The sequence below is a fragment of the Saccopteryx bilineata genome, chromosome 2, assembly GCF_036850765.1.
Source record: "Saccopteryx bilineata isolate mSacBil1 chromosome 2, mSacBil1_pri_phased_curated, whole genome shotgun sequence".
Lineage (NCBI taxonomy): Eukaryota > Metazoa > Chordata > Mammalia > Chiroptera > Emballonuridae > Saccopteryx > Saccopteryx bilineata.
In genome coordinates this window covers 189,798,504-189,815,265 of record NC_089491.1, presented here as the reverse complement: position 1 = coordinate 189,815,265, position 16,762 = coordinate 189,798,504, and the positions used below count along the sequence as shown (strand labels likewise).

The 16,762-nt window shown below is 45.9% G+C and overlaps 1 protein-coding gene across 4 annotated transcripts; it reads right to left on the bottom strand.

Moving 5' to 3' along the window:
• Nucleotides 1–3,929: 3,929 nt before the first annotated feature.
• URAD (ureidoimidazoline (2-oxo-4-hydroxy-4-carboxy-5-) decarboxylase) lies at nucleotides 3,930–12,383 on the bottom strand. Of its 4 annotated transcripts, XM_066258953.1 has the most exons (4): nucleotides 12,108–12,383; nucleotides 11,660–11,779; nucleotides 4,826–4,909; nucleotides 3,930–4,649 (listed from the first exon to the last, which is right to left on the bottom strand). In XM_066258953.1, the coding sequence occupies exons 1-4, from the start codon at nucleotides 12,280–12,282 to the stop codon at nucleotides 4,303–4,305; spliced, it is 726 nt and encodes a 241-aa protein (XP_066115050.1). In that variant the 5' UTR covers nucleotides 12,283–12,383; the 3' UTR covers nucleotides 3,930–4,302. The 4 variants fall into 4 exon arrangements, with proteins under 4 accessions (XP_066115050.1, XP_066115051.1, XP_066115053.1 ...); XM_066258954.1 differs by lacking the exon at nucleotides 4,826–4,909 and having other exon boundaries at nucleotides 12,108–12,382; XM_066258956.1 differs by lacking the exon at nucleotides 11,660–11,779 and having other exon boundaries at nucleotides 12,108–12,381.
• Between the last annotated feature and the right edge of the window lie 4,379 nt (nucleotides 12,384–16,762).

The following is a 16,762-nucleotide window of genomic DNA, read 5'->3' as shown; positions in this document are numbered from 1 at the left end:
TACACAGTAGGCTTTATGAAACTGTAGAAAGGAGTTCAAGTAAAGGTTAAGCTCTCCTTGAGTCACTGGGTCCTTTGGAAAAGCTACTACTCTCCCTGGAGAGGCAACAAGGGACGTAGTGTCTGTGTAGCCCTTCTATTTTACAAAGGAGAAATTTGAGGCACAGAGAGGCTAAGTGTCCCAAGATCGCACAGCTAGCTATTCCAGTCACTAAAACTAAATTGCTGCTACAGTACAGCAGTTTTCAATTGGTGTGCTGCAAGAACCATTAAAAGATGCAATACCTGACTGTTCCGTCAGAAACGCTGACTCCTTTTCTCTTAGATTGTCAAATTTAAAAAGTGACAACAGCCAGCACAACAATAGCCATCTGGTGTGAATGAATAAAAATTATACCTAATTTTTTGTCAAATGGGCAAAAAATATATTTTTTGGTGTGCCCCAGAATGTTGTTAACTTATGTGTGCTATGAAATGGGAGAGGGTGAAAATTGTCGCCATGGTGCAGTATTTGTAATTCTGCACACGTATTAATTATAACTCAGGCTGCTGGTGCCACCCTGGAAACACTGTCTCCCCCACAGGAAACCAACAAGACTCCCAGAACCCCACTCCCACCCCACCCCGAACTATATCGGAACAGTCAGTTCCTGCTCTTGGGGCAATTTGGACTTTTCCGTCCTATTTAATTCTCCCTTTCGCAGGCACCTGCTAACTGTTGTTTATTAGATGGTGAATTTTCCACAAATTTTATCCCACATTTTTCTTCAGTTGCCAAAGAAGATGTCCATCTACTTTCATCCCACAGTCTGTACTTTTTGAAATGAGCTCTTTATTTTTTCATCAAACCAGACGTCCTGTGGCTGTTCTCTGAAAATGTGTCCAATGTGAAACGAGTGATGGTTATGCAGAAATTGCGTTGTCTTCCTCCATTTCCCTTCTTCCTACAGAAGTGTCCGTGGACAGCGTTTGGACAAATCAAAAAGCCTCCCTCACTGGGGAAATAAGAGGAGCCCCCATTCGGTTCCAGGTTATGCAAGTGAAAGCCACGTTCGGTTGGGCCCATTAATTCCTAGAGGGGTCTGTCGAGTTCCTTCACTCAGAGAACGCGCGTGCTGGGCTTGCACATTTTAAGAGGACCTGAAATCGGTGAAGAAACCTCTCTTCAGAAGGGCGTGTGCGTGAAGGGATTGAGGGTTCCAGAAATTGAATCAGCTCCCCGGACTCTCAGCGTTCCCGTCGTGTCTGTAACGAATTGGTAAGTCAAGTAGTATTATTCCCCCTGGCCACTGCGCCAACCACTCCAGTGCCCCAGATACTCTCTGGGAGCGCTCTCGTCACCCAAACCGCCGCATCTGGTGGCGCAGATCCGGGTCAACGTCCGCGGCTGCGGTTGGGTTTGTCTCCCGCATCCTGCGCACCCGAGCCCGGAACCGAGAAAAAAAGTCTCCACCAGGCCAAAGCCGGCAAAAGCACAGGGCGGGTCACTGATCCAAACTGGCCAGAGAAAACCGCCCTTCCGGACTTGGTCAGCTACAGGCGACCTGTCTGCGCGAGAAACGGCCTCCGCCTCCGCTCTTAGCAGAAAAGACAGCAGGAGACACACAGCTGGCTTCGGTCGGGGCCCTCCCCAGCCTGGCGCCCAGTCTCGCGTTCGCCCTCGCCGCTGCGAACGCTCTGGCATCTTTGAAAGAGGCACGGTGCAGCCAGCTCTTCCTCCCCTACACCCTCAGCTCCTTTGAAGGGACGGGTCCAGCGTCTTCCCCACGCGTACACCCTCCTGCAGAAATAAACAATTTCCCCAACAAGCTTTGAACCGTTGAAATGTAATTGTGAAATTGGAGAAAAGTAGGTCCGGCCTGAGAGCCGCGGATCACATCTAAACTCGCTCTGAAAAACACCGCGGGGAATCTTGGCTCTGGGGAGGTCTGCCTATTTTAGGGTGAGCACATTTACAGAGGTAGCCCATACTCTACATTTGGGGACCCATCTATCTAAAAGCTGGACTCAGCCAGAGTTGGACAGGGCGCCTTGAATCTAATGTATTTTTCTGAGTGTCAGGCCTAGCCTGTGAAACTTGTACCCTGGGCCAAGCAACAGGTTTCTGTATTTGTCAGGAAAGCCCCCAAGTTACCCTGACCGGAGAAAGACTGGCGTCTAGCCTCAGGCCAAAGGGCTCCACCATTACCTCTGGGTCCTAGAGCACAGAAACTGAGTCATTGAGTTCCCTTTGTAGTGTGCACCTGGCCTTCCTACACCCAGAGAGGCCGTCTGGCACAGACCCGGTCTACAGAGGCGCTGGTGGCCACAGGTCTCAGCTCACAGTACCCCAACCTACATCCTCATCTTTACCACTAACAGGAAAGACCTGTAAAATAGGAAAAGGGCGTAAGTTTCCTTATTTAAAATTCGGTGCTGCCAGAGTGGCTTCTTTCTGTTAAATTCAACCCCAACCAAGGGTGTGGCCACACCGCTTTTTAGGGAAAAGAAGGTTTTCTGGCTGCTTTTGCTGCTGCTAACCCAAACCGGTTGGTCAACTAATAAAAGTTCTTGTCTTCTCCCCCCCCCCCCCCCCATAGTGAGAAGCTGGGTGGGGGTGGAGGGAAGTCAGACAGACAGACTCCCAGATGCGCCCAGCAAGCCCACTAGGGGTCGATGTTCTGCCTGTCTGGGGTGTTGCTCCTTTGCAACCAGAGCCATTCTAGCACCTGAGGGGGGAGGCCATGGAACCATCCTCAGCACCCGGGCCAACTTTGCTCCAAGGGAGCCTTGGCTGTGGATGAGGAAGAGAGAGATAGAAAGGAAAGAAAGGGGGGAAGGGTGGAGAAGCAGATGGGTGCTTCTCTTGTGTGCCCTGGCCAGGAATTGAACCAGGGACTTCCACACACCAGACCAACTCTATACAGCTGAGCCAACTGGCCAGGGTCAAAAGTTCTTGTCTTTAAAAGGGCTGACTCTGTCTTTCACTTCTACCCGGTTGTGATGAGGACACACATGGCTAGTTTCTCCTCTGCCAACGGAAATATAATAGTGTTTGTTGGGATATATCAGACCTTCCAGTATGTGTAGCAGAGAGAAAGTGTGTGTATGTGGTGGGCTCCTTCTGCATGAGTGGACATTCTGGCCGCCAGTGCAGGGAGCTGCCAGGTGGCTGGGGCTCTGGAGCCCCAGGGTGGACACAGTCCACCGAACCGCCCTACTCTGGGCAACAAGATTTCTATGGACATGATTTTCTTCCATTACCCCAAATATCAGCGCTATGGTGTCCCATCTTCATTTCAGAGGCCACCATACATAGCACTGCTCAATGAGTATTATTAAATTATTAAATTTTAATTGTTAATTTAAAAAATACCTGATGGGCCTGAACTGTGGTGGCGCAGTGGATAAAGTGTCGACCTGGAATGCTGAGGTCGCCAGTTCAAAATCCTGCACTTGCCTGGTCAAGGCACATATGGGAGTTGATGCTTCCTGCTCCTCCCCTTCTCTCTCTTTCTCTTTCTTCTCTAAAAAAATGAATAAAGACTTAAAAAATAAAAAATAATAAAAACACCTGATGGGTTGCTTTGACAGTCTAAAGTTCTGACGAGCCCACCTCCAGAAGAAAGGGCAGGTTGCCTGCCCCTGACCTTCAGCCGTCCAGTTTAGAGACGCCCCCACTCCCACTCCTTTCTTCTGAGCGACAGTAGCAGCCACTCCACCTGCCCCACGGGGCGCCTTCCCAGCGCTGCCCCATTTCAGGGCTCTCTCCCACCCAACGTCTTCACACGCGGCATCTCCGGGCGCCACAGACGGAGACCAGCGTTCGTTTTCCCTGCACGGGCTCCTGTGGGTGCCCCAGAGGGAGCATGCCGCTTCCAGTTACATGTACATGTCGGTGCAGCAAATGAGATGAGAGAGGGAAAAATAAAATAAAAACAGACAAACTGCTATGGAACAAAAGATTCCTTTTCTGTCTGTTTTGCTTGGCAGCTCTGGTTTAGCAGGAGAGGGTTGGGAGACAGAGCAGGACAAGCGCTTTAGAAACTACAAAAACTGATGGTGTCAACGGGCCGCAAAGTTATTGAAAAAAATTGAAGCAGTGAGCTGTATAAATGGGGAAAAGCACGGAACTGCTTATTTTCGCAAAGTGTGCGGGTGCGCGCGCGCGTGTGTGAACAAAAGGGCTCATTGTTCGTATGAGTGCCTCAATTCTCCTGTCCTCTGCGCGCGCGCGTGGACGCGGGGCCGGGCCTGCGGCAGCCTCCGCTCAGAGCGACAGTGCCGGGTTGCAGTCCCCGCGCGTCCTGGGCCAACGCAGCCGCTACAACCGAGCGAGGTCCACGCCGAGGAGGTCGGCGAGCCGCAGGCGGCCGATCTTCTTCACCTCGCCCAGGGCCGTACGCAGCTCCAGAGCAGGCTGGCAGCGCAGCCGGCGTGTCAGCTCGCGGGGCACGGCGTCCCGGTCGCTGAGGCGCGCGGCCAGCACGAAGGGGAAGCCGAAGCGCGCACGGTACCGCGCATTGAGCTCAGCCAGCCGGCGCCGCTCTTCCGCGCCCAGGTGCGTCAGGCCCGCGCCGCTCTGCTCCCGCTGCGATTCGGCCGTCAGCGTGCCCCGCTGCAGCTCGCGGCCCGCCAGGTCCGGGTGGCAGCGCAGGATGCCCTCCTGGCCTGCAGAGAAGGAAGCACAGATACGCGGAAGGAGCGAGTTATTACAGCGCGGACCAGGCCCGCGGGAAGAGCCTTACGGAGGAAATCGGGATCCCCAGGGGTGATGAGGGGCAAAAAGAAGTGTCCCGGAGGAGCAAGGGCACCCGTTGCTCTCGACCCTCAAATACATCCCGGACCTTGTGCCTGTCGGTGCCAACTTCTTTCGGCTTCGGCCGGGACCCGGGGGCGGGGCGCGAAGTGACAAATTTGTCCTTTGAGACCTTGGGTCCAGAAGAACGGAGGGGGTGAGGCATCTGAGACTCGGAATTTACGACTTGCTCGGGAGGGAGCAGGGACGCGATAAGGATTCCAAGCATTTCGTATCTTTTCAAAGTTCTCTGCTCTCAGTGGGGCTTTGATGTAGAAGAGGGCCGGACAAAGGGCCTGAGGACTTCCTGTCAAGGCCAGGAATGGGGTTCGTTCTGTTACAAAGGAAAAAGACCGGGCAGGTCCACGGGGGTAGCATCCATGAGGCATGGCAAATAAATGTCCTGGATTTTGTGGCCCCTTTGGAATCGGGCATCTAAAAAGCCCTGCAGATGATTAACAAAACAAAAACAAAAAAACACACTTTTTTTCCCCCCAGCCCTTTGAATGAAGGTGGCTTTCTTCTTTTTAGGAAAATAGGACCCACTCCCCACCTAGTCTTTCTGAGGCTCCTTCTCCTTCTCTGAGAGTAGATCTCAAATAGACCATAGACCACGGAACATAACGTTTTCTTGGGAGATAGCTTCTCATAATTCCCTAGGCCTAAAATGATACTCCCTCACACACACACACCGTGTGGTTCCTGGGAGTTTAAATCTTAATCCAGGAGTTTTCTTGAGACCTGGCTAGACATTCTGTTTAGCTCTCTAGAGAGAACTGGAATCCTCAAGGGTGGGCAATGTTTCAGATATGGTGAGAAGGAGCCGTAATCTGTGCAATGACAGTAATGACACTGAATTTGCTGAGGAGTTGTGAGGATTAGAGACAACCCATCTACCGAAAACATAGCGCCTACTGCCAACATTCAATGGCCACTATTTTCAGTCACAGAATGAGGTGAAGCTGGAAGCATCTGACTCTGATGCTGGAAATAGGCAGGAGAGGGAGCTATTGGAAAAGGGGGTCATTTGGCCTGACCTGTGATGGTGGAGTGGATAAAGCATTGACCTGGAATGCTGAGGTCCCCAGTTCAAAACCCCGTATAGTGTACTTGTCTGGTCAAGGCACATATGGGAGTTGATGCTTACTGCTTCTCCCCCCTTTCTCTCTCTCTCTCTCTTTCTCTCTCATTTTCTCCTCTCTAAAATGAATAAATAAATAAAAAAAAGAAAAGGGGGTCATTTAAAATTCTCCTTCATTGTGGTATAAACATCCCTTGATTCAAGCTTTATAATTTCTGCCCGAAGGATGGTTGTGCTTTATGCCATCTAACTTGTGGGCCAGAGTCCTGAGCAGTGGGGAGAACTGTGGAAAAACATCTCCATTCAAGAAAGGGTTCCATGGAGGCTCAGAATGCACCTGGACTGTGGACTCCATTTCCTGGGCATCTTCAGCGCACTGGCTGCCTCTACAAGGTTAAAGGGATTTTAGAATGAAACCCATGTCACCAATAATTTCTTCTCTTACTACCACGGTTTTAGAACGCCTCTCACAAGCCCTGTGCCTTGGGCCCTGCAAACAGGAAGTGGTTCTTTCCTGCTTCCTGCATTAGGCTGCCCAGGTGGTGTGAAAATGTAGCTGTTAAGTTTCCTACCTAGGGAACCTCCAGCCCTGAGTTGGAGCTGGTCTTGCTACGTGGCTTCTGGATCCTCTGTACACTCACTCAGCCCTGGGACCCTTAGGCAACTTAGCTGTTGTGACTGGAACTGTGAGTGGTGGGTGGCTCTGCAGCTCCCCACCTGGCAAGGACTCATCCAGTGTCCCCTCTTTACATATTCGTATTTTCAAAGCAGCCTGTAGGCAAGGGGGCCAATCTTGCCCAAGCCCACTTACAGGACCGCTGTCTCAGCTTCCTGTCCCCTATTTCTTACTATCCAGAAGCCCAGGTCCAGCTTCTGGACAGAAGTTATCCGTGGGAGGCCCCAGTGTGGGGGCAAAACCTGTCCCCTTACAGCTCCATGCGCCATCCCACCACTCCCAACTGCGTCTTCCCTTCTTGCCCTCACTTCTTGTTCCCTGGTTTTGTCTCCTGTCTTGAAAACGTCCCCCGGGGTTAATGTTTGCCTAGAATTGAGCATGTGTTTTCTTTCAACTGTTTGAAAGAGAGAAAGGAGGCCAAGAAAAGGGGCAGAGCAAAGAGAAGACAAGGGGCTGAAAAATAAACTGAAACTTAAACACATACACACACCCCTCAGCTACAAGAAATAGAACTTGATGTTTAGTCCTGTTCTCTGTCTTTATTGCCCCAAACCACTGAGCCCTTGAGTACTGCCCAGGAAGGCTCTGAAACAAAGCTTCAGTTCCCCTCCCAACATACGGCACCCATAAGCACTCTCAGACCTGGCCTTAAACCCCAGAGGGGCCAGCACTTCCCACCTCCCTGCCTCCAGTCCTGCAGGTCCTCCCACCTAAAATGCCATAGTGCTAATCAGGACAATTAAATGTCCTATGGTTCTCAGAGCCATTTCAATGCTGCCTGTCCTTTAGTCATTCTTAAAATTTTAGACTCACTGCCTGTGTCACTGGCATGTCACATGTAGAGATGTAGGTATGGATAGGTATTGTTTGCTGCAGCCACAAGACATAAAATCTTTGCATCTAGAAGAATTCTTAGCATAGAGCTTATACTCTATGACAAGTTAGGTAATAGTGGCCACTGAAGAGCAGGCAATTGGCCTAGAACCCTGTTCCAATCAACCTGTGTCCCTAATGTGTGCTCCTTCCTGTTACAATGCACCATCTATTCCCTCTGTCAAAAACCAACCTTTCCACTGGTGTTCTTGGAGGCAGCCTCTCTTTCTATCTCAAAGACTGCAATTTCAAGCATCAAATTTCTCTTCTTTCAACTCACTGCCTTATTGTCAACACACAAACAGGCCTTAGAATCACTTATTGCATGAACAAAATTAAGTCCTTTCCTTGAGTCCCTGTTGTCCCCTAGATTCTCCCTCTGTCTCTGTTCCTTCTTACAGCAATGCAAAGGAGCTATCTATACAGTAGCTCCATTTCTGAACTTCCCATCCAAGTTCACTCTACCAAGCTTTCAGCTTCACCACCAACCAATCTACTTGGCCATTTTGCCCAAGCCCGTGACCAGTGTTCTGTCTCCTCTCCCAAACTCTTTGGGAGCTGTCAGAAGGTTGGCACCATCATTTGCCCACTTTCACCAATGATTCCAGATTACTAACATTGAAGTACCCAGGATTCGCAACTTCTCCTGTCTGTATTTACCCTAATGCCCTAAATGTTCTCATCTGGTCCCATGGCTTGAAATGCCATCAAGTCTTTGATGACACCTAGGTCTATTCTAGTTCTCAGCTTTCCACAGAGTACCTTTGTTATGGTTCACCTGAACACATTATATTTTCATCAGGATGATTATCAGGCATCTCAGATTTAACGAACACCCATTCTCTATCCTCTCCTCTCAATTCTAAGTCTTTCTCATTGTAGAAGGCAGCACCACCACCTACCCAGTCACTCAGACTAAAAACTTAGGAGTTATCCTTAACTTCTCTTTGTTTTGACCTGCCTTCCCCCAACAAATCCAAAACACCTGTTGGCTCTAACTCTAAAGTCTGTTTTGAGAATCCAGCCACATCTCTCCATCTCCCTGCTTCCATCCTTGTTAAGGAGAACTTCTTTTCCTATGTATTTTCTACAAACAAACATATTTTTAATAGTTTCTAGAATCTACAATTATTTTATTTATTTATGTTAACTCTGCCTCTCTTCACTATAAACTCATTGAAGGCAGGGACTTGTCTTGGTCACTGTTCCTATTCCCAGGGCCTGGAACAATTTCTAGGGCATAGTAGGCACACGATAAGTGTTTATTAACCAACACATCACTCTTGAGGAGTTTTATATGTTCTTTGATAGAACACATTTTAATAACTTTACTTTATAACCTGCATTCAAGGGATTCAGTAGTATCTAACTCTATTAATTCAACAACTACATTTTGAAATGAGTATGAAATAATGAATTATACCATTATTACAATTCTGAAATGACAGAAGGAGATGTACAATTATCTCTGTAATAAGTTTTATTGCTCTTTGATTTTTTGACACAGATCAATACTGAACTGGTTCATTACTAGTGCTGTGTGTGTGTGTGTATGTGCGTGTGCATGTGTGCTTGTATATGTGTTTCAACCTTCTTTCCTTTACTATTGCTATTCCTATCTTCTTGAAATCAAGAGATTGGCTTGAGAGGATACTTTGCCAAGTAGTGCTAGAGCTAAATATTAATCCTGGACTGCCACCTACCGGCTAATAATCATCATAGCATAACCTAAATGGACTGTTGATGGATTGTCAGCCTTGGTTTATTCTAGAAACAGAATTTTCAGTTTTATGTTAATGGTAGAGAATTTTATTAGATCATTTAAAACAAATATTTGACCATAAATCACCATAACCTGCATATCTCTTTAAAGCCCCTTTTAGTTTTAAGATATAAAGACTATTACACCCAGTTTGTTCCTTACTATTCAAAGAATAAAGCTAGATTATGCAGTAAATCCCATTTTATTTGATTATTTTAACAACCAGAATGAGATCTGTGACATCAAACATTTATGTCACAGAATAAATTAGTAAATGAATGAATAAAACCCCCAGTAACTATTTCTAGACTTTACTTTTGATTCTCTGGAAAATCCTTCAAGGTTGCTGGGTTTGAACCCCAGTTCTGTCACCTTCTAGCAGTGTGTTTTTGATCAAGCTACTTAATCTCTCAGTTTTCTCCTTTGTGAAATGAGGATAATAATGATAATACTTGTTTTATAGGATTAGTATGGTGTTAAATGAGTTAACAAATGTGTGTGTTTGGGAACAGACACACTGAGAGTAAGAGTTAAATGCCTTTTAACTATTATTAGTGTTATTACTTTGCTAACATCACCTGCCTGATGCCTTTACAGTGAGTGGACACAGAGCCACCGCCCTGACAGCATTGAGACTCTGCTTCCAGCTGCCTGTCTGAGCAAGTGTAGACACCAACACAGGGCTGAGACATGGCTCCACCAGCAGAGAGGTCCCTTAACTAGACCTTAACTAACCTTAACTAAAATTTCTGGTCAAACTGCATGGAGTGACTGCTGATGGGAAAGAAGACAGAAACAGGGAAATTTTTATTTCCTTATCTAAGCTTCTGGTACAGAGCAAACTCCAAATAAATGTTTAATAACTGTATAAACCAATGAATACTAGATTTAAATTAGCTTTCTCTCTCAATACATTACTTCCCTGGCCCAACCACCCCTTTGAATATTGAGACAGATCATGGGATTCCCCCCCACTAGTCTTTTCTTAATAGAAAAAAATGTCATTCATAAGGCATCTACATGCTTTCAAACTCATTTCCCCTGTCTCAGACTTTCACTTGGGTTCATCCATTTTCCTGCCAGACATTTTGAACAAGGGCTCCCATGGGGCCTCTTGCTCCCTCCAGCTTACGCTGCAGGTTTAGGGCTGACTGAGACTGTGGGTCATCAGTCAGAAGGCTCCAGAGTCCACCAGCTTCCCTAATGCCTGAGCCCAGAGTTAGGGGAGAGCTCAGCTTTGGGGAGGCCCTGAGAAATGAGTGTCAACATGGTCCCAACATTTCTGTCAGTTTGATTTTATAACACTAACCTCCACTCTTCCTAGACATACCTAAAATGAATTTTATTTATTTGCTTATATTTAGAAATTAAATTTAATAGGGTGACATTGATCAATAAGAGTACACAGGTTTCAGATGAACGTCTCTATAACATTGAACTTTTTTTTTTTTTAATTTTTATTTATTTATTTATTCATTTTTTAGAGAGGAGAGAGAGAGAGAGAAGGGGGGAGGAGCAGGAAGCATCAATTCCCATATATGCCTTGATCAGACAAGTGCAGGGTTTTTTTTTTTTTTTTTTTAATTAATTTTTTTTTTTAGTTTATTCATTTTTAGAGAGGAGAGAGAGAGGAGAGAGAGAGACGGGGGGAGGAGCTGGAAGCATCAACTCCCATATGTGCCTTGACCAGGCAAGCCCAGGGTTTCGAACCGGCGACCTCAGCATTTCCAGGTCGACGCTTTATCCACTGCGCCACCACAGGTCAGGCTAACATTGAACTTTTGATTGTGTTGTGTGTCCATCATCCAAAGTCAGATTATTTTCAGTCATCATATGTTCCTCCCTCTTTTGTCACCTCCCCACCCCCACCTAAAATGAATTTAAAGGAGCCTCTCAGTTGGGGGGCGGCCGAAGCTTTGGACGGATAAGCAGGACTCTGTTTACTGGCCTCACTATGGAAGAGGAGAGCGTCAGCTGCCCCCACTCTACCTCCTGCCCACCTCTCCGTGGACAGCCTCAGGGAAGGCAGCCCTTGCCCTGCACCTGCTGTCCCTTCAGCTCTGTCCAGAACATCAGGACAGCCTCCCTGGCCTCTAAATCCTGGGGAGGCCAAGGATTTAGAGGCCACTTGGGGTTTGCCTAAACCTCCACCCACTGAAAATGCCTCCCCTCCCCTCCTTTTCTTTTTTTTAAAAAATATTTTATTTATTCATTTTAGAGAAGTGAGAGAGAAAGAGAAAGAAGGAAGAGAGGAGAGGGAGGAGCAGGAAGCATCAACTCCCATATGTGCCTTGACCAGGCAAGCCCAGGGTTTTGCACCAGCGACCTCAGCGTTCTGGGTTGACTCTTTATCCACTGCACCACCACAGGCCAGACCTCCCCTCTTTTTCTTGCTCTGCTCAGAGGAAATCAACAACTTCATTCCCTTTCTCCAGAGGAATTTGTTCCGATTTCTGTCTTTTCTCCTTCACCCCCTGCAGGAAAAGCTGACCTGGATGAGTCCACTTTCCTCCGCAGTCCAGTCCAAACTGGCCCTTTCCGGTAAAAATGTCAGCCATTTGCTCTTCCCCCTGGGCTCCTGAGATATTCTGATATCGAGCTATCTTCTCTCCTGCATACAGGACATTCCCAAAGTGAACACACTGAGCTGAGGAAGGGCGGCCCTAGCCTGGCCTTTGGCTTCTGAGCCCCTGGGAGGCCCCTTCCTCTTTCCTCGTGACTTCATAGCTTTAATATTTAACAGCCACTTTTTCTGGACCTATATGCATTGTTTCATTTTACTTTTGGTTTAACACCTTACAGAAACTTAGAGACCCTTAAAATAAAAACAGCTAAATAAATATATCCATTATAACTAGCGAAACAATTGAAACATGTCTGGATAAGAGAGTTTGAAATCATTTTGTAGAGACACTTAGAGTCCAATGCTGAAGTCTTACCTGACTGTGGCAGAGCATCAATAAATGCAGAAAAGTGTTTCTCTAAGTCATCCAGGTCAGAGAATGGGCGCTGGGACCAGACGGCAGCTGCAATAAGAGGACACCTCTCAATGACATTCCCAAACACGTCCACAAATTCTCCAAAGTCCATGGAGTTGACCTTTTCCATGTCCATTGCTTGGAGGCAGTGGGACACAGCTCCCCTCTCTCTGCGTGGGTGACAGAGATTCCGCTTACCAGGTTATATCTGCTGAACACACAAGCTGTTTTTTATGCAACACCACGTTGGCATGTTCTAAATGCCTTTGGGAAAAGCAGCCCAGAGCACTTGTGTAATAAGTAAACACAGGCTTAAGTTCTAACCCAGGGAGTGAAGACCTCTGTGTGGTAAACATTTCCAATCAAACTGCTCTCAGCGCCAAAAGCCAGTAGGGGCCATATTTCACTCTCACCATTTAAACCACATGCAATTGTGGTGTCATTAACATTTTAATTTCAACATTATTCAGGGAAGTTTTCCCTGAGAACCCCCAAAACAGGTCACAAGTGAACCACTTAGAATTTTATTTCCTATCTATTGTTGCTGCTGTGGAGGACAGGTAGCATGCCTCACTTTTTCTTTGATTTCAAATGCTTAACACAATAGATACTTAGTAAATGCTCATTAAACAGAAAACCTAGAACCATGCCCATGGTGCACTGGCCATAAATCAACAAATCCTGTAGGGCAAATTAGTTGGCCAAATGCCCACCTAAATTAATTTTTCACTCTCTTATCTTTCACAGATATGGAAAACAAAAATACTTTGGAAGATGAACTTAAAAAAAAGGAGGGATCAGAATTGAAAAATAAATAAAGATATTGCAACTTTCCTTTAGAACCAAAAAAGCAACTGTATTTCCAAAAGTCATGCTAGCTACACATTTGCTTCCATCTGAATCAAATTTAAAGAGACAGCAACCATGTCAACATTAATTAATCAGTCATATTTGTCTCTGTGGTCTGTGAGAGGCAAGCTATGACTGAAGGATGGACTGAGACCTCATCCTTTAAAAAGAAACTGATGAAATTTGTTTTTTATTGATTTTTTTTTTTTTTTTTAGAGAGAGAGAGGAGTGAGAGAGAGAGAGAGAGAGAGAGAGAGAGAAGGATAAGGAGCAGGAAGCATCAACTCCCATATGTGCCTTGACCAGGCAAGCCCAGGGTTTTGAACCGGCGACCTCAGCGTTTGCAGGTTGACGCTTTATCCACTGCGCCACCACAGGTCAGGCCAACATAATCTTTTTTTTTTTTTTTTTTTTTATTCATTTTAGAGAGGAGAGAGAGACAGAGAGAGAGAGAGAGAGAGAGAGAGAGAGACAGGGGGGGAGGAGCTGGAAGCATCAACTCCCATATGTGCCTTGACCAGGCAAGCCCAGGGTTTCGAACCGGCGACCTCAGCATTTCCAGGTCGACGCTTTATCCACTGCGCCACCACAGGTCAGGCGAAATTTGTTTTTTAAAGGGGAAAATCTGGTGCCAGAAGTACCAGCATTGCCACCTTGTATTCAATATGAAAGAAATGATGGAAGATAACACTTACATGTCACATCCCACGCACATGGAAAACAGCGGGACTCTGTGGCACAGAGCAGAGGGCAGGCACGCAGGGGCGTCGACATCTGCTCTGCCACCTGTCATCGGACATTTGGCAAGTTGTTGAACTTTTCTGTACTTGTTTCTTTGTCTGTAAAGTGAAGATCATAACAGTATTTGCCTCATGGGATTTTTGCAAAGATTGAGTAAATTAATGTACCGAAATGCTTAAAATGGCTCCTTGACATAGCACTACTTAGGTGTTGGCCAATACAACATTTCCTATTGCAGGCTCTTCGTTGGACCAACCACAGAATTTTCATTTTCCCCCTTCTGCCACCAGAGTCACCTAATCTTTTCCTTGCCCCTGACATTTTGCCACAGACCCAGTTAATAGCCCAGTATCTATTTTGACCTCTTCTCCCCCCACTGCCCTCAGCCTCAGTTCATTCTAGAGCTGACCTGCGCAGTGTCCACAAGGTCAGAGTGTGCCACAGGGAAAGGGAAGGTGTGGTTTGTCCCAGGCCCCACTGCTGTCCACCCGGGCTCCCCAGCCTTGCTCCCAGGCTCTGGATGATGGGGGAAGAAGATGGGGCAAGAACAGAGTAAAAGGGGTTACTGGCTGCACTGCTCTTGTCTTCCACCCCTTTTGCCTGACCCCTTTACCATTTCCTTCTTGTAGCTCTGCACACTGGGGGTCTCCCCACCCTCACAAGAACTGCCTGGGGCTTGGGCTAGGGGTTTGTCCGTTCCTCTGTGAGTAGCAGGCGATAGACATCTGCATTTGCAGGTGGAACATGCTTGGGCTCAAGAAATGCTGACCCACCTGGTGGGAAGGGCTGCTTACTGACCTCACTGCATTTCTGGCATAGACTGGAAAGTTAACCTCATTTTATTTTTAGTTTTTATTGAATTTATTGAGGTGACATTGGTTAATAAAATTATAGAGATTTAAACTGTACAATTCTATACCATATTTCCCCATGTATAAGATGCACCTTAATTTGGGGGCCTAAATTTTGAAATAAAAATGTATTACATAAAGTTATTGAACTCAAGTTTTATTTATTATAAAATTCATACAACTCCTCATCACTGTCAAAACTCCCATCCATTAGCTTGTCCTCATCTGTGTTTGATGACGAATCACTGAATTCATATATTGCCTCGTCCTCAGTTCATCTATGGCATTTGAAATGCCACAGCAACTGTAACTAAGACACATCTAGTTATTAGACCCCAAATTTTTCAAAAATGGGGTGTGTCTTATACATGGGGAAATATGGTACATCATCTGAATATTGTGTGTTCACCCCAAAGTCTAGTCTCCTTCTGTCACCATTTATCCCCCTTTACCCATTTTTACTTCCTCCCATCCCCTTTCACTCTGTTCATCACCATTCTGTTGTAGCTTTTTAAAGTTAATTTATATATAAATGTAGCTTCATAATTTTTGTTTAACCATACAAGATATGGTTCTTGTGTTATGATTGCTGAATATATTATAGTAGGCTTTACTATATTTTTTCTTTTAGGAGACTTTTAGCAGCATGTGGATAAAATTCATAAAAAGACAGTTACTTAATTGAAACATTTTGTGTGTCTGCTTCCTTCAACTATAGCTGTTAACGTTTCTATGAATGGAGCTTATGCAGGAGGGTTTTCTCAATAAGATACCATAAAGACAACTTGCTTTCCCAACATTCATGATTTGAGACAAATTGGAAGTTGGAAATCCTGTAATCTTGCTGTTACCAGATGGCTTTCATTGGCTGAGGACTGAGCCAACACAAGAGGAAGGGCTCGGGAAACAGCCGAGAGGCCGGTGCTGCCGTGAGGAGACAGGCAGCGTGGTTCCAGTCATGCCTGCACTTAGTACCTCCTTGTGTTTAACCTTCTTAAGCCTCGGTTTCACTGTCTAAATGGCTACAGAACAAGGTCTCACCTCACAGTTTGTTAAATGAAATTACATGTCAAGCCTTTAGTACAGCTCTGGGATACGTGTGTTTTCAATAAATGCTAATATAAAGAGTGCATCAAATTAAACCAACCCTGAAGACATTATGTTAGGAGAAATAAGCTCGTTAAAAAAAGACAAATACTGCATGTTCTACTTATGCGAGGCTCCTAAAGTAGTTTATAGAAGCAGAGAGTAGACTGCCAGGTGTCAGGGCTGGGGAAAGGTGAATGGGGAGTTAGTGCTGAATGGGAACAGAGTTTCAGTTTGGGAAGATAGAAAAGTTCTGGAGATGGAGGTTGGTGATGGTTGTACAACAGCCTGAATGTACCTAACGCCACAGAGCTGTACACTTAAAAATGGTTAAAATGGTCAATTTTATTGTATGTATAGTTTACCACAAAAAAAGGCCACAAAGCCTTTTCTACCTCATTAAGATAATTTGGAATTTAATATATGTTTAAACCCCTAGGAGCTAAAAAGATGTGGTTGTTTTTTTTTTTTTTTAGGCAAAATCTCCCTTCACCTTTCCGTTGTTGCTGATGGTGGTTGTGACAATGACAGGAACAAATATGAATATTGATATGTCCTTTATTTTTGACCAATATGATAGTGAGAATGGCAGAGAAGTTCAGACAAATCTGTTACTGAGAACGTCCTTCCTGGAGAACTAGGGGGCCAGAGGGAGCAGGAGGAAGCCCAGTGCAGTGGTGGAGCAGGAGGGGCGGGAGGGAAGGTAGATAATTGAAGGGCTGAAACTGTGATAAGAGGTCACTCAGGACATCTTCCTGCTGCAGGCCAAACACCCCCGGGTGTTTTTCTTACTCCAAAAAAATCTCCAGGAAATAGACTTTTTAATTTCAGTATAGGAAGCTAGTCCAGGCTCAGACAACACTTAGCATAGAAGGTGCTTCCAAGAAGAATTTCAAAAGTCAGTTCTATGTGCAGACAAATGCACTCTGTAGAACAGAGTGGTAAAATCCAGGTCCTGTAAAAAGAATCAAACATCAGGCTGGGCTGCTCAGTTCATGTCAGGAATATGGTAAATAATGCACATAAGATGCACAGTGGTTACCAGAGTCCAGAAACAGCTGAATGCTGAGTAAATTGATTGAAGTTATC